A 16,309-nucleotide genomic window follows, 5' to 3' on the forward strand; every position below is an offset into this window, starting at 1 on the left:
TAGACCTGGTCTACAGAACTGCAGCCCACACCATCAGCTGGGACTGCAACAAACGTTTGTCCCAGCTGTGGATTTCCACCCTTGCTCCTCTCAGATACACAGTCTCAGTCACCTTTTTGTTGTAGTTACCTCGCCATCTGAACGCCTGCTTTTCCAAGTGCCACATGGACCAGTCTGACATCTGATGGTCCTGTGATCCGCACAGCGAAACCAGTGCGAGCCGCAGGCTGTCCTGCCCGGAGCTCTCCAGCTCTGGTTTGCAAGTGCCATTCGGTGGCTGGCTCCTGTGCTACGAGCAGACAACACGGGTTTTTGGATGTAACATACGGAAACACACAGAACACACGCGATATCTCTAAATACAGTTACAACGGGAAGGACTTAAGAAATGTCAGATGGAGTTTGCCCTGCAGTAGCTTTTGCTGAGCTCCTTAAGGATCCATGCATGGTACGACTGACTCCCATTAGGAATCACACTATTTTTACACAGGCCTCCTGCTGAGTTCAGCGCATGGCCGGGACCTCTGCTCTGAAGAACCAGGGCTGGGGGATGAAGGGCCTTCATGTTGTTAAAACTCTTTCATTTATTGCAGAAGTCGTGAGGAGCGGGGTGAGGTGGTTTGCAGGAAGAGGACAGATGACTGAAAAGTGGCTGAGAAGTTCCTTGAAGATGAAGCACGTCCCTCCATTAACTACGACAGTCTGATGGTACCAGGTGAGTTCAGCCAGGCTTTCACAGTCCTTCCCTACATCTTCCATTCGAGGGCGATGAGGATACACTCATTAATGTGGTGAGGCATTCAGAGATGAGTTCCTGGCAAAACCCAGGAGGAAACGGCTACTTCCATCTAGAGAAGGATCTGCTGAGCGTGCAGCGAGGCACCAGCCACACGCTGAGCAAGGAGGACAAGACAACGTCCTGACCGGCCGGCGCAGGTGGTGCGGAATGGCTGCGCCTGCAGAAGCCAGTCCCAAGCGCCACCAACCCGTACGGCCCAGCTCACCAGGGCTGGCTTTGGCCACCTTCAGTGGCCACTCCTCAGTCTAGTTTTCAGTCTGTAAATTCCTTGATTTTTTTAAGTAGAATGAAAATTGTCACGTGAAAGTCTTTTTTTTTTTTTCAATCCCATTCCTTCCATGAGAAGCATTGTTTTTTCTAATCAGTTTCTTTTTCCTGAAGTGTCTTTTCCCAGCCCAAAAAACTAAGTCAATGCAAGGCAGCTACTTAGCATGGAAAATCTCAGTGTGGATAATTAAAATTTCATGTACTTTTGCAAGCTACTGAGAAAAGGGCCTTACAAAGGAAAACGTCAGCCGAGGTTAGCCCTAGGCAGCACTTTCAGCTCCACCGAGGTGCATCCAAAGAGCAGGCCCTGCCCGGGGTGACTTTCTGCGGACCGTTCTCAGAAGGCTCCTTCCTTCTTTGCGCTTGCCCAAGAGAAAGGGCTCGGCTTTGGCTTTCCGTGCAGCCGCCCCGCACGGAAATATATATATATTTTATATATATATATATATATTATTCTCTTGACTTCAGGGTATTTGGGAAAACCCACCCGCTGGAGGTAGGGAATACGGGGCAGACGTGCCGCCCGCGCCTCCGGTGCTCCGTGCTGGCGCCGAGCGAAGGCGCGCTCGCACCGGCAGCGCCGCACGGGGCTCGCCCTGCTGAACCTTACTCAGAAAAGCGCGTTTCGGTGAAGCGCTGCTCCCGGCCAGCGTCTGCCCACCGGCGCCGCTCCGGTGCGGCCGGCGGGAGGCGGCGGGGGCCGGCGGGCCACCGGCAGCGCCGCGCGTCCGGCAGGGCGGCGGCGGGCGGGGCGCGGCGCGGGCACTTTAAGGCGCGCGGCGGCGGCGCGGGGCGCCCATGTGGAGGGGCTCCATGCCTTGTTGTGCTCCGCGCCCATTGGCCCGCGCCGCGGTGACATATTGTAATGGGCCGCGAGCGCACTGCGGGGGGAGGGCGGCCCGCAAAACCCGGCGGCCGGAACGCTGCGCCGCCGGCCCGGCCCGGCCCCGACCGCGCCCGGCGCCTTCCCGCGTCCAGCGCCCGCCCCGGGGCGAGCCGGCGGCCGCGGCCGCTCCGCGCGGCCGGCGAGGCTGTGGGGCCGCCCCCGCATCACGGCGGGCCGGGCCGGCCGCCCCGTCCCGTCCCGCCCCGCCCCGTCCCGTCCGGGCGGCGCTTCCCGCTCCGCGTCTTGTCGCCGCCCGCCGCGTAGTAGCGGGGCCGCGCCAGCGCCCGCCTGTTGTGTTTCTGTTGCCGCCCGCCATCTTGTCGCCAGCGCTGCTGCCGTCGGGGCGAGCCGCGGGGCGGCGCGGCGCCTGCGGCCGGGCCCGCGCGACCGGGGAGGCGGCGGCGGCGGCCGGGGCCCGCGCCATGAGCATCGAGACGCTGCTGGAGGCGGCGCGGTTCCTGGAGTGGCAGGCGCAGCAGCAGCAGACCGCACGTGGTAAGGGGCCGCCCGCGCCGCGCCGCGCCGGGGCCGCCGCCTGACAGCCCGCAGCCGGCCGAGGCGGCGCGGGGACGGGGACGGGGACGGCGCCGGCCCGGGCCGCGCCGGCACCGCGGGGAGCGCGGGCGGGGTCGCGGCGCTGCCGGTGCCGGGCGCTGTCGCCGGGGCCCGGCGGGGGGCGGCGGCGGGGGAAGCCCGCGGCGGGCGGGTGCCGCCGCGCGGGGAAGTGACAGGGCGCGGGGTGGGGAGGGGGGGAGGCGGGGAGGGGATCGCGGCGCCGCCCCGGCGGGGGCTCCCTGCGGGCGGGGCGGCCCCGAGCGCCGCCAGCCCCGGGGTTCCCCGGGCCGCTCCGGGGGGCGCCGGCCGCCCCCGCCCCTCCCGCGGGCGCGCCACCGCGCGCTGCGTGTTCGCGCGCCGCGGGCGGGGCGGGGGCGGGGCCGCGCCGCGTGACGCGCCAGGCGCCGCCCGCCACCACGTGCACGCGGCCCCGCCCCGCCCGCGCGCTGGGAGCGGCGCCCGCCGCGGCGGGGAGCCCCGGCCGGGGCGGGAGCGGCGCCGGGCCGGGGCGGGGGGCTCGGCGGCGGCCGCCCCGTTCCGCCGGGCCGCAGCGGCCCCCCCGGCGCCGGCCGCGCCGCTCTGCCCCGCCCCGCTCCCGCCCGCCCCGCCGCGCTTCTGCTGGCGGCGCCCTCCGGCCCGGCCCGGGGCCGCCGCTCCTCCGGCGGAAGCGGCGCGTTCGTGGCCCCGGGGGTGGCGGCCGCGCGGGGCGCCACGTCTGCTCGTGGCTCGTGCAGAACGGCCTCCGCGAACGCCGCTGTCGGGTCGCGGCGTCCCCCCGTGTGCTGCTGCAGGGGCGGCGGGGCCGTGCTGCAGCGGGGGCGCGGGGACACGAGCGCGTACCTGCGGCAGGGAGCAGCTCTTTGTGTGCCGGTGCCGGGCCGGAGCTGCAGCCCCATTGTTCCAGTGATGAGTCATGCAGGAGACAGGAGATGTTGGGAAGCGAGACAGCGCGGAGACGTGCAGGGGCAGGAGGCTTCCTGAACAGGGAACAAAAGCGTGGATTCGTGGGCTGCAGTGGTGCTCCGTCCCTGGCTGGCACGGCTCCCCAGCCGAGGCGGGAGCTGTCCCCGCAGCCCCGGGCAGGGCGGGTGACGGAGCTCCCGGCACCTGTTTTAAGCGTGTGGCGGTTCCGTGGCCCTTCCCGCCTGCCGTGCTCCATGGCTGTTAACATCCGCAGCTCTGCAGCTTCACCGGTGTGAATGTGCGCTGGGCATCGCAGAGGGTAGCCGTCGGAACACGGGTACGAAGCAGGGTTGTTTATTGTCCCTTCTGCTGCTGGAAAAGATTTTAATTATTATCCAGCTACGTCACGTTATGAGAATGCTTTGTGAACGGATGCAACAAGTGAGGTTTTGGGATGCATAGGAAGAAGTGTCGACTGCAAGGCAGGAGGGGCAGAGGTGACCGAGCTGTGTCGTGTTGGGTAACCTCCAAAGGCAGGAATTATTTCTGAGCGGGGCGTGGGCAAGGCAATGCAGCAAAGAAAAGAAATCAGGCGGGCTTCCTAGTTACAAGGAGCAGCATGCAAGGGTGTGTGGAGGTCCTGGTTGTATCCCAAAGCCCACTCCGGGTAGGACCTGCCTGGGTGAGTTGCTCAGCACCCAACGCAGCATCCCTCGGCTGTAACCAGGTGCTTTGTGTTCTGCTGCGATACACACAGTTACCATTTCTGCTGCAACAGACATGTCAGGGCTGGACTGGCTGGTGGAGCGGCAGTGTCAGTGCAAACGTGGCTACTTCAGGGAAGTCGAGAGCACCAGGAAGACGTGTGGCATGAGCGGGAGGAGCCCGTCGCTTGAACTTTGGGTAACAGGAAGATGTCAGGGGAAAGCACAAGCAGAGAAATCGCTGGGAAAGACTGGACAACAATCAAGTGTTGTAGGCTGGCTTCCTTCCCTCGCCTCCTTCGTCCTCTCTTCCTCCTTCAAACGTGTGTTTGGAGAAGCTTTACGGTCCATGTTACACCCACAGTTACACTGCATAACTCTAGGGGTGCAGTCTGGCCTCAAAATCCATCCAATTTCAGAACAGCATTAAAAACGTAAAATAAAACTGATATAAGGCTCCTGGGTCGAAAGCTGACGGAGCTGCTGCAGTTTGCTCAGCCTTGAGCAGGACAGGAGCCTGCTCCAGAATTCCTGCTAATGCAACGGCAAGTGTGGTCTGTGGTCGTTCCTTGTGGGTCTGCCCAGCGGGTGCCCAGGCTTTCCCGCCAACTGGATGGCAAAATACTGTAAATACTTAAGCTGTTGGTTTTACAAACCTGGGAATAAAGGAGGAAAAAGTCTTCTGTTCAGCCAGACGTTCATCATCCTGTCTTTGAGGGAAAACCAGAAAGGTTTTGGAGAAAGGAGGGCAGAATGGCTTTGGGAGGGAAGAGCTGGTCCCTTCACGGGGATTCCGGGTGACGTGGGGCACTGCGGTACCCCGACATGAGAACGCAGTGTGTGGGCAGAGCCGCTCCTTCTGCCCGCCTGGCAGCGCCGTGGCCGCTTCCCAGCTGCACAGAGGCGGTGGAGGATGGTCTGTGCGTGCGGCTTGTGACTGAGGAGAGCTTTCTGAAAAGAGGAGATGAAGGATTCCCTGAAAGCAGGCAGCAGCTGGTTCTTCATGTTATCCTTGGACTTGCTAGAGGTCAGGCCAGCAGCGTTTGTCACTGCTTTGTACTTTTTGTGGCTGGTAGTTACTGGGGTGCAGCTTGAATAATCTCAAGCTTTGGGGAGTGGTGCAGGGTATGGCTGTTGGCGGAGCTCCGTGGACTAACCTGAAATGCGGTCGTGTTCTTCAAGGAGGAAAACTGTATCTGCAAGGTTGTGAGATCAACGTCTACCCCAGCACCTACCCCAGCACCTGCCCTCCCCTCCCAGGAGGCAGCCAGCGGCGCGGGCAGGGTGGTGGCATCCAGCTCTTTCAAACCTGACCCGAGTGCTGCAGAACGTCCTGTTTTCCCGGCAATAACCTTTGCTCTGCTCTGCTTTGTTTTCTGGCAGGTACACGCGTGGCTTTTCCTGCTCCTTCAGCCTCTCCCACCGGTCCCGTTCTGTGCCTCCAGCCTTGGGGAGCTCTTGTGACGCCGTCAGGGTTTGCCGGTGCGGCTGAGGCCCCGACCCACCGCAGGCTTTTAGCGTGCAGCCCGCCCGGCCGTCAGCCTGCATGCAGTGCTGTCACTGCGTGTGTCCCTGGGTAATGGGACGCTGCCTGCAACGTGATTCAAACTGCGTTCACAAGATGTTTACCCAAAAGCCTGTTGAATATGACATATGATAGGTATTAATATTTCAGAGAACGTAATTTCAAATTGCTGGAAAAAGCAGCGTCTGAATACATCGGCTTGAGATGTACCCATGAGAGTAACAGCTCGGTGGAGTGTAGCAGGGTGGTGCAGTCGTGAGTGGGACCTTGTCAGTGCTGCGGGGATCCTCGAGTCGTGCCGTTGGTTGTTGAAGCAGAGTTCAAACTGTGCTGAAACACGTGCTGGAATTTGAGGGACACAGCACAAGTGGCTGGTTGTTACCTCCCGAGTAAACTGGGAGCGAACGAGATGCAAGTGAGAGACTAAGTTAGAGGAAATTGTGTGCTTATTAGTGAAATAACTACCCAGATACATCTAATGATCTTTGCATCTGTAGAATCCTCACTCTTGATGACACACAGCATAAACATTTCTGCTATTTACTGACTTTAAATAGTGGATTTGGAGGCTCTTTTGCTTGTGTGCTCATCGCACGTCCTGGTGTGATCCTGCAAGCGTGCTTGGATTTGTTGGGTGCTTGGATTCGTTGCGTGCTTCGTTCTGTGTGATGCGGAAATAGTTTCTTACCCAATGTGTATGATGGCTCGGTGGAGATGTGCATTTCTCATTACAATATTAATGCCGTGGGAATGCAAACAATAAGAGGCACACCCTGGCCGTGCACCGTGTTGACCACATACTTCAGCGTTTCTGATTGTTTTGGGAGTCAGGATTTTGAAGTGCTCTTGTCTCATCCACATCTGCGCTATCATGCTCGGTAACGCTGCTGCTAACCCCTTTTCTGTAAACAAGTGGCTCATATGCACGTAAATGCTGATGTTTACACGTGCGCAGACCCACAAACTGAGGTCCTTTTTCTCTCTGTTATTTGCAAACTCTAGAGACATTTGACTGGAATTAGAGGGTGGCTGATTTCTTTGAATTTAGGTTAATCCAAGAATATTTAATGATCTAAGAAAACAAATTTAATAATAATAGCAAGTAACTAATACTTGTTTTCTTAGGGTTTTTCCCATAGATATTTGTCTACGACCCGCTCAGCGTGCGCTCTCTGCTTTGCTTGGTGCTGCCCAGTTGTGTTCTTAGCCTTTTTGGGTTTTTGCACATTGCCAGCGAGGGTGGTGGCTGAACAGTAAGCATGGGTCAGGCCTTTTCCCATCTTATCTAACTGCCATCTTGGCACACGTCTTAGTTGCATGGGATTGATAACAAGATACATGGTGGCCAGAAAGATATCCTTTGGCTGTAGTGGCACCCACCTGGTGCTGATGGGTGAAGAGGACCAGCTCATGCCCAGCATCCGTGTTTTGGCAGCGGCTTGGTGCTCTGCTCGCTACGGTCCTTCTCTAGCATCTCTCAACAGGTCTCCTCTGTGCCATGCTGAGACACGTCTCCAGAAACCCCGTAAGGGCTTTTGGGCCAGAGCTGACTTGTGCCTGACCAGCTCGGGGTGCGTGCGGGTCCTGAGCGTCTCTGTGTGCCTGTGCCCATGTCCTCGGCCATCGCTGGCGTGCTGCAGCCAGTGCATCCACCTGGATTTCTTTCAGGAGAAGTTAAAGCACCTCCCAGCAAGTAACACGGTGTTTTATCTTTTTCCAAAGGCTTCCAGGTACACGAGAGCTCCACGGCAGCCCCGGAGGACACCAGTGCCAGAGTGGCAGGTGGAAATAGCTCTGCTAGACACGAACACAAGCTTTGCGTTCTGGAGTCTGCAGAGGCCTGCCGAAACCACAGCATAAACTGGCAGCAGGCTGGCTTCTGGAAAATAATTGCCTCACGTATTCCTAACCTGTCTTGTTACTCAAGTGTTAGACTAGCTATCCTGCTCACCTTTTCCTTTCTTTTCTGTCCCTTTTTTTCCTTTATGATGAGTGCAGACCTGGTGTAGGCAGTCAGCCCTGTGGGAGAGGACAGAGGATCCACAAGCGGCTGCAGCAGAGGACCCCTTTCAGATCTGATGTCCTCTGCACAGTTCATCTCCCCTGAGGCACTAAAGTAACTTTTTTATCTCCTTGTTTTGCGAAGCAGCACTGTGCCATAGGCCAGCAGCAGGGCTGGACGTTGGGAATCTGCTTTCCTTGTGCCCACTGGTGCCTTGTTCTGTGCTGTGGGGCACGTTGGTTGAATTTTGCAAAAAAAAAAAAAAAAAGGCAAAATTCCCTTCCACTTACTGTTAAATTGTATGTTTCACCAATGGAAACAAAAAACATTCTCAAAGCATTTTGTAGTCTTTAGTTGAATTTTTGCAGTGTTTCTGGAAGGTCACAGGTGGAAGAGCTGGGGTGCAGGGATTTGAAGGGCCTTTCCTAAACCTGTGCCTTGATAAAGCAAGAAGTAAAGTTGAGCTTTCTGGTTCCCAGTCTCCTGTCCAGCTGGATGTGAAGTCTGGAGTGTAGAAAACCCTGGACTCGCTGCAATATCACTGCACCTCTGGACTAGGAAGCTCTCTGCCGTGCATTGCAGAGGGTGGGACAGGGATGAGTACGGAGTGTTTCATACTGAAATTAGGTCCATCTTATTGCAAATGGTATAATTCGCTCTACTTGCTAGTTAAAGGTTCCCTTGGGCTTTCCCTGGCATTACTTTGGCCTCTGATCCTTTTTGTAGCAGCATCTGATAAAGTTTCCTCTGTGTTTCTTCGTGCAGTGTTGCAGGAGAAGCCTAATGTATACCTGATGGTGGCTCATGAGAGCCTCCAAGGTGGTGTTAACCCTGCAGAAAGCGATGGATGTGCCATGTGTTAGCACATCTCTTATGCCTGGTGCATAACACAGCGCAACCAGGAGCTGTACCTCAGTGCTGTTGCTGGTGATGGGATTCCCAGTGTCCCTGGACAGAGCGTTTGTATTTCTGTACGTAGAAGAGGCAAGGGATGGAGAGAGACTGTCCAGAGAGACCTCGGCAAGGTACATGGGAGCTGGGTCTGCTTAGGCTAGTGAGCCTGAGCTAGGGAGAGAGGCTGGGAAACAGATCAAATTCATTTTCCCTCTGTAGTGCGCTTTCCCACCTTTCCAAAATCACCTGGTATGAACAGGAGCATCTGAATTCGATGTCCACTGTATGAAATTTTGGTCACGTTCTTGACTCCGTTTCCTTTGTATACCCGTTTAGCTCATTAGAAGCGCATCCTTGCTCACGAAGTCTCCAGACCAATCCCTGAGTATTTGTGCAGCTGAAAATGCACCAGGTTTTCCCATTGCAGCACAAAATACTCCCTGGTTCGGTCAACCTCTCACATCAGTGCAGTCACATCACCGTGAGAGGAGGTTTGAGAGGCCTCGGCAGCACCTCACGTCGCTCGGTTGGTCTGGGTGCTGTCAGACAGTTGGGCAGAGCAGGCATCTCCCTCTGGAAAATCTCCTTCTACCAGCTGACAGCTTGAAGCATTCAAACAAATCTGTCACTCCAGTTTTGATTAGCTTTGTTCTCTGATTCAAATTGCGACGGCCAAACAGCAGGATCTGGCTAGTGATGTCCTCATCACTTTAGGTGGGATGTAGGCTGAGCTCTTGTCCATTTCCAGGAAGCCGAGCGAACAAGACCAAACCAAGTATTTTTTCTGAGGAGTGCCTGGACTGTGGGCAGATGATGCTGCAGGTTCCTGTTTTTTTTTGTCAGGTGGGCAGAATGGCAGCGGTGCTGTGATGTGTGCTGGGAGGAGGACGTGGCCTGCGCCAAGAACCTGCTCTCCCTCTTGGGATACGGGTGCTGGCCCTGTGAGTTAGACCTTAGCTTTGGGAAGAGCCTCGATCCGCAACGGAGAGCGGTGTGTGTGAATTCGGAGGTGGCAGGGGTAACTGCCCTGGCACAGCCTGTCTGGGTCACAGAGGAAAGCTCCTGTGCATGTGTGTTGTGCTGTGATGGGCACATACCCTGGGGTTCTTAACTCTTCCTTTTCAAGTACGGAGACAGGATTCTGCAGGGTAATTTGCACGTTTCCATTCATTTCCGTGAGAAGAGAGCTGACTGGTGTGAGCAGCCTGTGCACACAGGCTGGTGCAGCCCTGGGATGCGTGCAGCAGTGGGCTGTCACTCTTGTCACGGGGATCGAGGAATGGTATGTGAACTGGTGTCGAGCACATAGCGCTTACCTAACAGGCTGGTAATTAACCGACAGATCCGGTTTTGCCATGACTCAGTGTGTGACATGCAGTCATTTAACCTGTCTTTGCTTCAGTTTCTAGAGCGTGTAAAATACAAGCAGTGTGTTGTCTGACTTGAGGCTTGCAGACCGCTCGTGTCCCAAGGGTCGGAGACCTGCTTAGGGCAAGTGGGGTCTCAGAGTCTCTGCTGTGGGCACATCAAGTGTCTGGGCCCTTTGTTTCAAGAGCACAGAGTTTGTGTATAATACAGTTTGTTCAGTCAGCTCATGTTTTTCCATTCTTTTCCAACCAGTATTTCCAAACCAGCGTCATTTGCCGTGTTTCTGCAGAGTTCGGTGTGCCGCGCTGTCCCGGGCACCGTTGGAGCAGGTGGGGCCGGATCCTGCCTGTGAGCACTGCTGCTTTCTGCTCTGAACCGCGACGCAGAAGCTGTTCACCTTGCAAAAACTGCTTATCAGAACACAGGACTTGGTCTCCCTGTTTCTTAAAACTGCCAATGCCCAATGGAAAGGCTTTGAGACAGCATCTGGTCAGAAGCAGCTCTGCTGGTTGCCTGCCCGGGTGAAGCTCCTCAGAGGACGGAGCATTCCGCAGGCAGTCGTGTGCGGTTGGTGCCCGCTCTGCTGTCAGAGCCAGTGCTTTCCTGCACTTCACCCTGAGCTCTGTGAAAAGGTACGACAAGAGTTGCGCATCAGCGCGGCGGGGCTGCGGCAGAGATGGTGCACGGCGTGCTCCGCACCTTTATGGCTGGAAGGCGCTGGGGTGGTCTGTCTATCTAAGGCTGTCCGCAGTGGCTTTGTTTTTTTTAGCAGTCTTGATTTGTTTTCTTTTCCTTTGTAGTACTGCTAAATCCTGGCCCTTTCTTTCTTTCTTTCTTCTGTCCACTAAGTGTTAGTTGTAACTGGAATGCGGTTGAAATGACTGTTTGGAGCTGATTCAGGGTTTGTGTTAAGCACAAGAATAGCAAATTAACGCACAGTGTAAATTATCCGTAGAGATTTGAGAAGCTGTTGCTTTGAGAAACGTCTGCCAGGTATTATTTAGTTATGGTTGATTCTTTGGGGCTTGGGAGATGAATGACAAGATTTCTTGAGAGTCTTTCTAACCTTCCTTTCTGCCTTCCAGGAGCTGCCATGGTTTTGTTGAAGGGAAATACTCACTTCCTTGTAAACCCTCTGTCTCCATAAAGTAGGAATAAAGTGTGTCTGCTCCCTAGATTTTATCAGGCAAGAGGATCACCTTGTCATTTGTCAAATTTATTTCAGGTTTGGATACTGAAGTCACTGATTTCTAGGAGTTACAGATAAGCCCATCGTGCTGGAACCACTAATGGTCTGCATTGGTTGGTGCTGAGGAGGGATAGTTTATGTGAAGGCTGATTTTTCCCGTGCTTTTACAGGTATGGCATAAATATGTCATCATCCTCTGGCTGAGAAAATGCAGATTCAAGTATTTTTCTTGTTAATAGTGAATGGTGACATTGTCTGCAGATAAGGTATGAAGAGTGTGCGTAGTGTCGGTGTAGTGAGGATAAGCTCTGCAGAGAGTATCAAGTAGGAGGAGGGTCTTCAAAACCCTGAAACTGAAATCCCAGGAGGGCTGGCTTAGTTCTCACTTCTCTGGACTGTATCATGAGCTTCTGAGTGTAATCATGAAGCATTTCAGGATCCGTTGTGAATAACGTGCTTTTAAAACGTGGTTTAGTCTGTCTTGAAGAAGACAACGTGGCCCAGTCTGTGTGAATTCGAAGGAAAATGGGACATTCCGGTGGCAGGTTGAAATCTGAACGCAGCCCCTGGAGGAGCAGCAGCAGCGAGTGGTCCTGTTGAAGGGTCATCAGGAGCCTCGGGACCGGCTCTGTGCCGCGGGCGCACCGGTGAGGGGGTGCAGCAGCCACGGGCACAGCCGGGAGCCCGCAGGGTTTCGGGAGAAGCGCTGCGTCTCAGGGCTGCCACGTTGGTGATGGAGAAGCAGCAGTGCGAAGGGGTGGACACCAAACAGTCCGTGTAGCAAAGATGGGAGAGAAAAGTTGGCCTTGTGTTGTGCTGTTGTCAACCAAAATGCAGAGGGGCTCAGAAAAGGGTCCCAGTTTTAAAGCGGTCTCAGCGCTCCAGCTCGTTTCTGGGCACTGGGAAGCGCCGGCGGCTGTGTGCTGGCGGAGCCTCTCGCGGCGGCAGCCGTAGCTGTGACTCAGAGTCAGCCTGGCTCGGGCCAAGCGTTGCTGCTCTCCAGTACTGCTGACTGTTCTCTTCTCCCTGCTTCTCCCCTCCGGAGTCTGGGACCTGCAGAAGCAGAAAACAGCCTTCAGGCTACAGCCTGCCCGTCCTCTCTAGCATGGCAGCCCGCTCCCTGCGCCCAGCCGGGCCAGCATCTGGAATGGAAAAAATCCGGAGACTCTTTCTGTCCCCAGCACTTTCCTGCTGTGAACCAGGAGTGACTCCTGTGGGTGACACCGCGGTGGCACCGGTGTGAGTGAAAGCCAGGGCACGCTCCTGCGGGTCTGTAACGGCTCATGGTGTGCAGTATAAGCTCCCAGAAGCACTGAGTGATTCAGAGAAACGCTTCAAACTATTGGGAAAATTACACCACGGGAGCTGCCAGTGCCTCACTGTTCGTGGAATTTGGGAATATTCTCCCTGTACTGGGGAGGGACATTTAACCATACCTAGGGGTAAGACGCTTGAGGCACGTGCCGTTGATAAATTCTCAGTACTGATGGTGTCCCTGGTACAAAACAGGAGCGTTGAAAAGGGCATTGGAGTTCCGTAAAGGCGCGCTCATGCCGTGCTCTTGCAGCACGCCGTACGCGGGAGGCTCGGTGACGTACCGGCTGCTGCCGGCCCACGCTGCCGCCCGGCAGGCACGTGCGGCTCTGCCGGCCCGGCTGCTCCCTTTGCTGGCAGCGCTCGCCCTTGCAGATGGGTGGCATTTCCAGGGCAGGCAAAAGGGAGGAGATAAATTTAAACCCGGTGGATTATTGGGTAACAAAGTTAAGAGTGCCTGGCACTCTGATTCCTGGACCATCAGGGCCCTAAAATAGCACCAGTGCACCCGTCAGGAACGCGGATCCCGTTTCTATGTCCTCCTGTGACAAGAACTTGTTTCACGTGGAAAAATAAAGAGCAGTAGGGGGCTTTTTTTAAAGTGTGTCTTTAGTTTGTTTGCAAGGTGTGAGTACAAAGTGAGCAGGAGACTGCTCACTTTGTGGCTCGGTGGAAGCGTTCCTGGCCTGAAGGTGTGGGGTGTTGGGACGAGGTGGCTCAGGGACCCTCCAGCCCTCTCGCTTGGGGAGTGTCGGTAGTGTGGCTCCTTTTGCCTGTGGACGAGTGAGACACAGAGGACAGCGGCTCACTGGTGTCAGACTTTTGCTAAAAAAATCCTTGAAATAAACTCTTTAGCTCAAGGGAGCTCAAGCTTTGCTGCACCAAAGGCCTTGTTGGCAGCTTGTCAGCAGCCCGAGGGCTGCACCTGCTTTGCAGAGACATTTCCATAAATATTTCTGATCAGTAACGCGCACTTGTAACCTTACTTTCCTCTTCTCTTCCCCTGTGAATGGGAATTACTCATCGTAGGAATTTCGCTGCCGACTCCCGCGTTGCCATCAGCGCAGGCCTCAGCTGCAGGTCTCCTTTCTGGATCCTCGCTCTCCTCCGCGGTCACTCCGTCACCGCCAGGAGCCAGCGCGGGCGTGAGTTGGGCACGGGTGGGTTCTGCTCCTCATCGCACCTCGAGCAGCGCCGAGAGTTCCCCCTCATCAACTTCTTGGCCGCTGCCCTCCTGTCCGGCACCGTGCAGGTTTACGTCTGGGTGGAAGCTGTCTGGTCTCTTGCCCGGCGGGGGCTGGCACCGAGTGGGCGTCCGGGACGCTCTCGCAGAGGCCACGTGTGCCGCCCCGGCGCCGGCTGCGTGGCCACACGCGCACGTGGAAAACACGATGAGTCAGCAGGTCACCAGGGTTGAATTTCCTCGTGCGTTGTGTGCCAGGGCCATCGCGTTGGCTCTGGCTGCAAACCAAGCAGCAAAGTGGAGCAAAAGGGTTGCAGAGAAAGGGCTTTTATTTACTAGTTATTGATGTTGTTCCGTTGGACCGGTCTGACGTCATCAGTAGCTAATATTTAATGTTGTTTGCATCGGGGAATTCATGCTGGGGGTTTTGCCGCTCTGCCCTATTTTACCTCTTCCTTCAAGGAAATGTTGATAATTATATTTTCTCAAAATATTTCAGAGTAGAGAAATACTGCATTCAGACTCTGAGCTTCAGTTTAAACAAGCCCATGTTTCAGAGTCAGTCAGATCCTGAGCTCACTTACTCTCCTACTTGGTCCTACAAGAAGTTGAATTAAAATTTTGGGTTTGAGTCCTGGGCAGCCATGGGAAATGTACTCTTTGGATGCGAAATCCTTCCAGATCATTGAATTTCACACAGTGCCGTCCCAAGTGCTGCTGGGTGAGAGACTGGAGATGCAGCCCGGGTCTGGAGCTTGATCCAGGTGTTGGTTTCTCCTGGTGTAGGTGCTGGACAGCATGTGGCCTGTCAGCGGGGCGCTCGGCCCCCTTCGTGCTCTCGTGAGGAGCCTGTGTTGGGGCTGTTGCTGCGGCTGAGTCGAACCAGGGCTGCTACAGTTTGGAAGGGTCGAGCTTCCCCTCCTTCCCCGCGCCGGCAGCGGGTGCGGCGTGGGGCTGCCTTCCCTGCGGCACTCCTCGCCGGCCTCCTCCGCCCGGGGTCTGGGCCACTCTGCCGCGGCCCGGGGTGGCAATGGGCCGGGTTGTGCGGGCAGCCAGCGGGCAGAGTTGGGCTGGAATGCCTTGATGAAGGTGGGAGGAGATATGATGTATGCTGCAGAAATCCTGGGCCGGAGGGAACTTCAGGAAATCACATCATCTGTGAGTCAGGGACAGTGACGCTGTGCGCTCACGTGTACCAAAGGTCCTTCAGAATCGGGAATAAAGGTTTTGTTCCTAATTGCTCTCTTGCTTCTGCACTGCACCCCTCAGAATGGAAGCTGGGTGAGAGGACGGGAGCGGTGGCGGGGCCCTCGGTGGGGTGAGGACTGGGCAGCTCCGCAGCAGGTGAGGTTCCCTTCCCCGGGGCCCTTGTCCCCTTGTTCCACTTGTGTTTAATACAGCTGCTGCTTGAAGATAATTGGGGGGTTGAGTGTGACCTGGTAATTCCAGGTTGCAGTATGCATGTTTTTCTATCAAATTTCCTAAACACACACTCTGACTTCAGCGTTTAGGTGAAGCCCAAGCTTCTCCTGTGGACAGATGCTTTTGGGATGTTTCTTGGAGCTTCCTCTTGAATTACCTGGTGTTGGCCACTATATAAAACAGACCACCAAACTGTATGTGTCATTTCTCTGATCATTTCTCAGATCATTTCTCTGATCTCTTGCATGATGAAGGAAGGGTTTATTTTCCAATAAGAAAAACAGCTTCAAGTCATAGCTCACAGCACGCTGTTGGTGCTGTTGGTGCACTGTTTTTTTGTTGAACTCCGTGGAGGCTGTTTGGAGTGGGATCTGCTGAGCTTCACAGACAGCGGGTTTGGGGTATTTGGTTAAGGCTGTGAGATGTCTGGATGGCCGGGCCAGTGGCGCCACAGGGCTCGTATAAATAAATTTCACTTGTGCCACGTTCACACAATTAAAGCTGGAGACCTGGCTCACGTTTAATGAGGTTTATTTTGCTAGTCAGGCCACACAGATCCATTTACTCTGTCTTGTGTTCTAAAAACGTACAGGAATGTACGCTCATCAAAGCTTGAATAAAATCCGCAGCGTAAAGAAGTGCCCTGACGGGCTCGTGTCAGTGTAAAGTCCACTGAGCTGAGATTTACACCTGCTAGTACAAAATACAGAGTATTTTAACCTGAGAAGCCTGCCCTGCCCTGCACGGGTGGCTGGTTACGACCAGCTGCAGCCTCTTGGCCATTGAGTGTCCTGGGTCAGCACTAGGAGAACTGGGAGCAGGGGATGCCTGGCTGGCAAGGTTTCCCTGTCTCCTGCACACTGGTTCCAGTTTAGGAGGCGACCCTGAAATGCTTGTTTTTTCCCAGAATGCTGCTGTCCAGGCTTGTCCTGGCCTCCCTGGAAGTGAATGGCGGCATTGTCTTGGGGCTGTCGCAGGACCAGGGCGGGCTCCGTGGTAAAACACTCCTAAACATAGAAAAGGAAGAATTGAAAATGTTTTGTTGTGGGTTGATTTCTTCTACAATAGAGTGCAGCGATGTGTTTGCATACGGACACAAGCAGGGAGGGCTTTGGGAAGGGAAGCATTGCTCGGCGTGCTGAGTCCGTCCCCACGGGCTTGCACAGGGGTGGGTGAAGGCTGATCCTGCACCTACACCGGGTCCCTCCGAGGAGCTGCCACGGCTCTCGAAGGTCTGTGAATCCTGTTCGGCTCAGTAACATTTGCCCTTGGTAGAAGGGCCTCGCCGTTTGTGGGTT

General features: G+C 55.6%; 1 protein-coding gene across 1 annotated transcript in view; it reads left to right on the forward strand.

Annotated features, from left to right (window-relative positions):
* The first annotated feature begins 2,374 nt into the window (after positions 1–2,374).
* Positions 2,375–16,309, forward strand: part of MNT (MAX network transcriptional repressor) — a 39,408-nt gene continuing 25,473 nt past the window's right edge. Inside the window, exon 1 of the mRNA XM_086624667.1 lies at positions 2,375–2,447. Coding sequence (XP_086480793.1) covers positions 2,375–2,447 — 73 coding nt within the window. The remainder of the gene's footprint in view (positions 2,448–16,309) is intronic.

This window comes from Tauraco erythrolophus, chromosome 21 (genome assembly GCF_009769465.1).
Source record: "Tauraco erythrolophus isolate bTauEry1 chromosome 21, bTauEry1.pri, whole genome shotgun sequence".
Lineage (NCBI taxonomy): Eukaryota > Metazoa > Chordata > Aves > Musophagiformes > Musophagidae > Tauraco > Tauraco erythrolophus.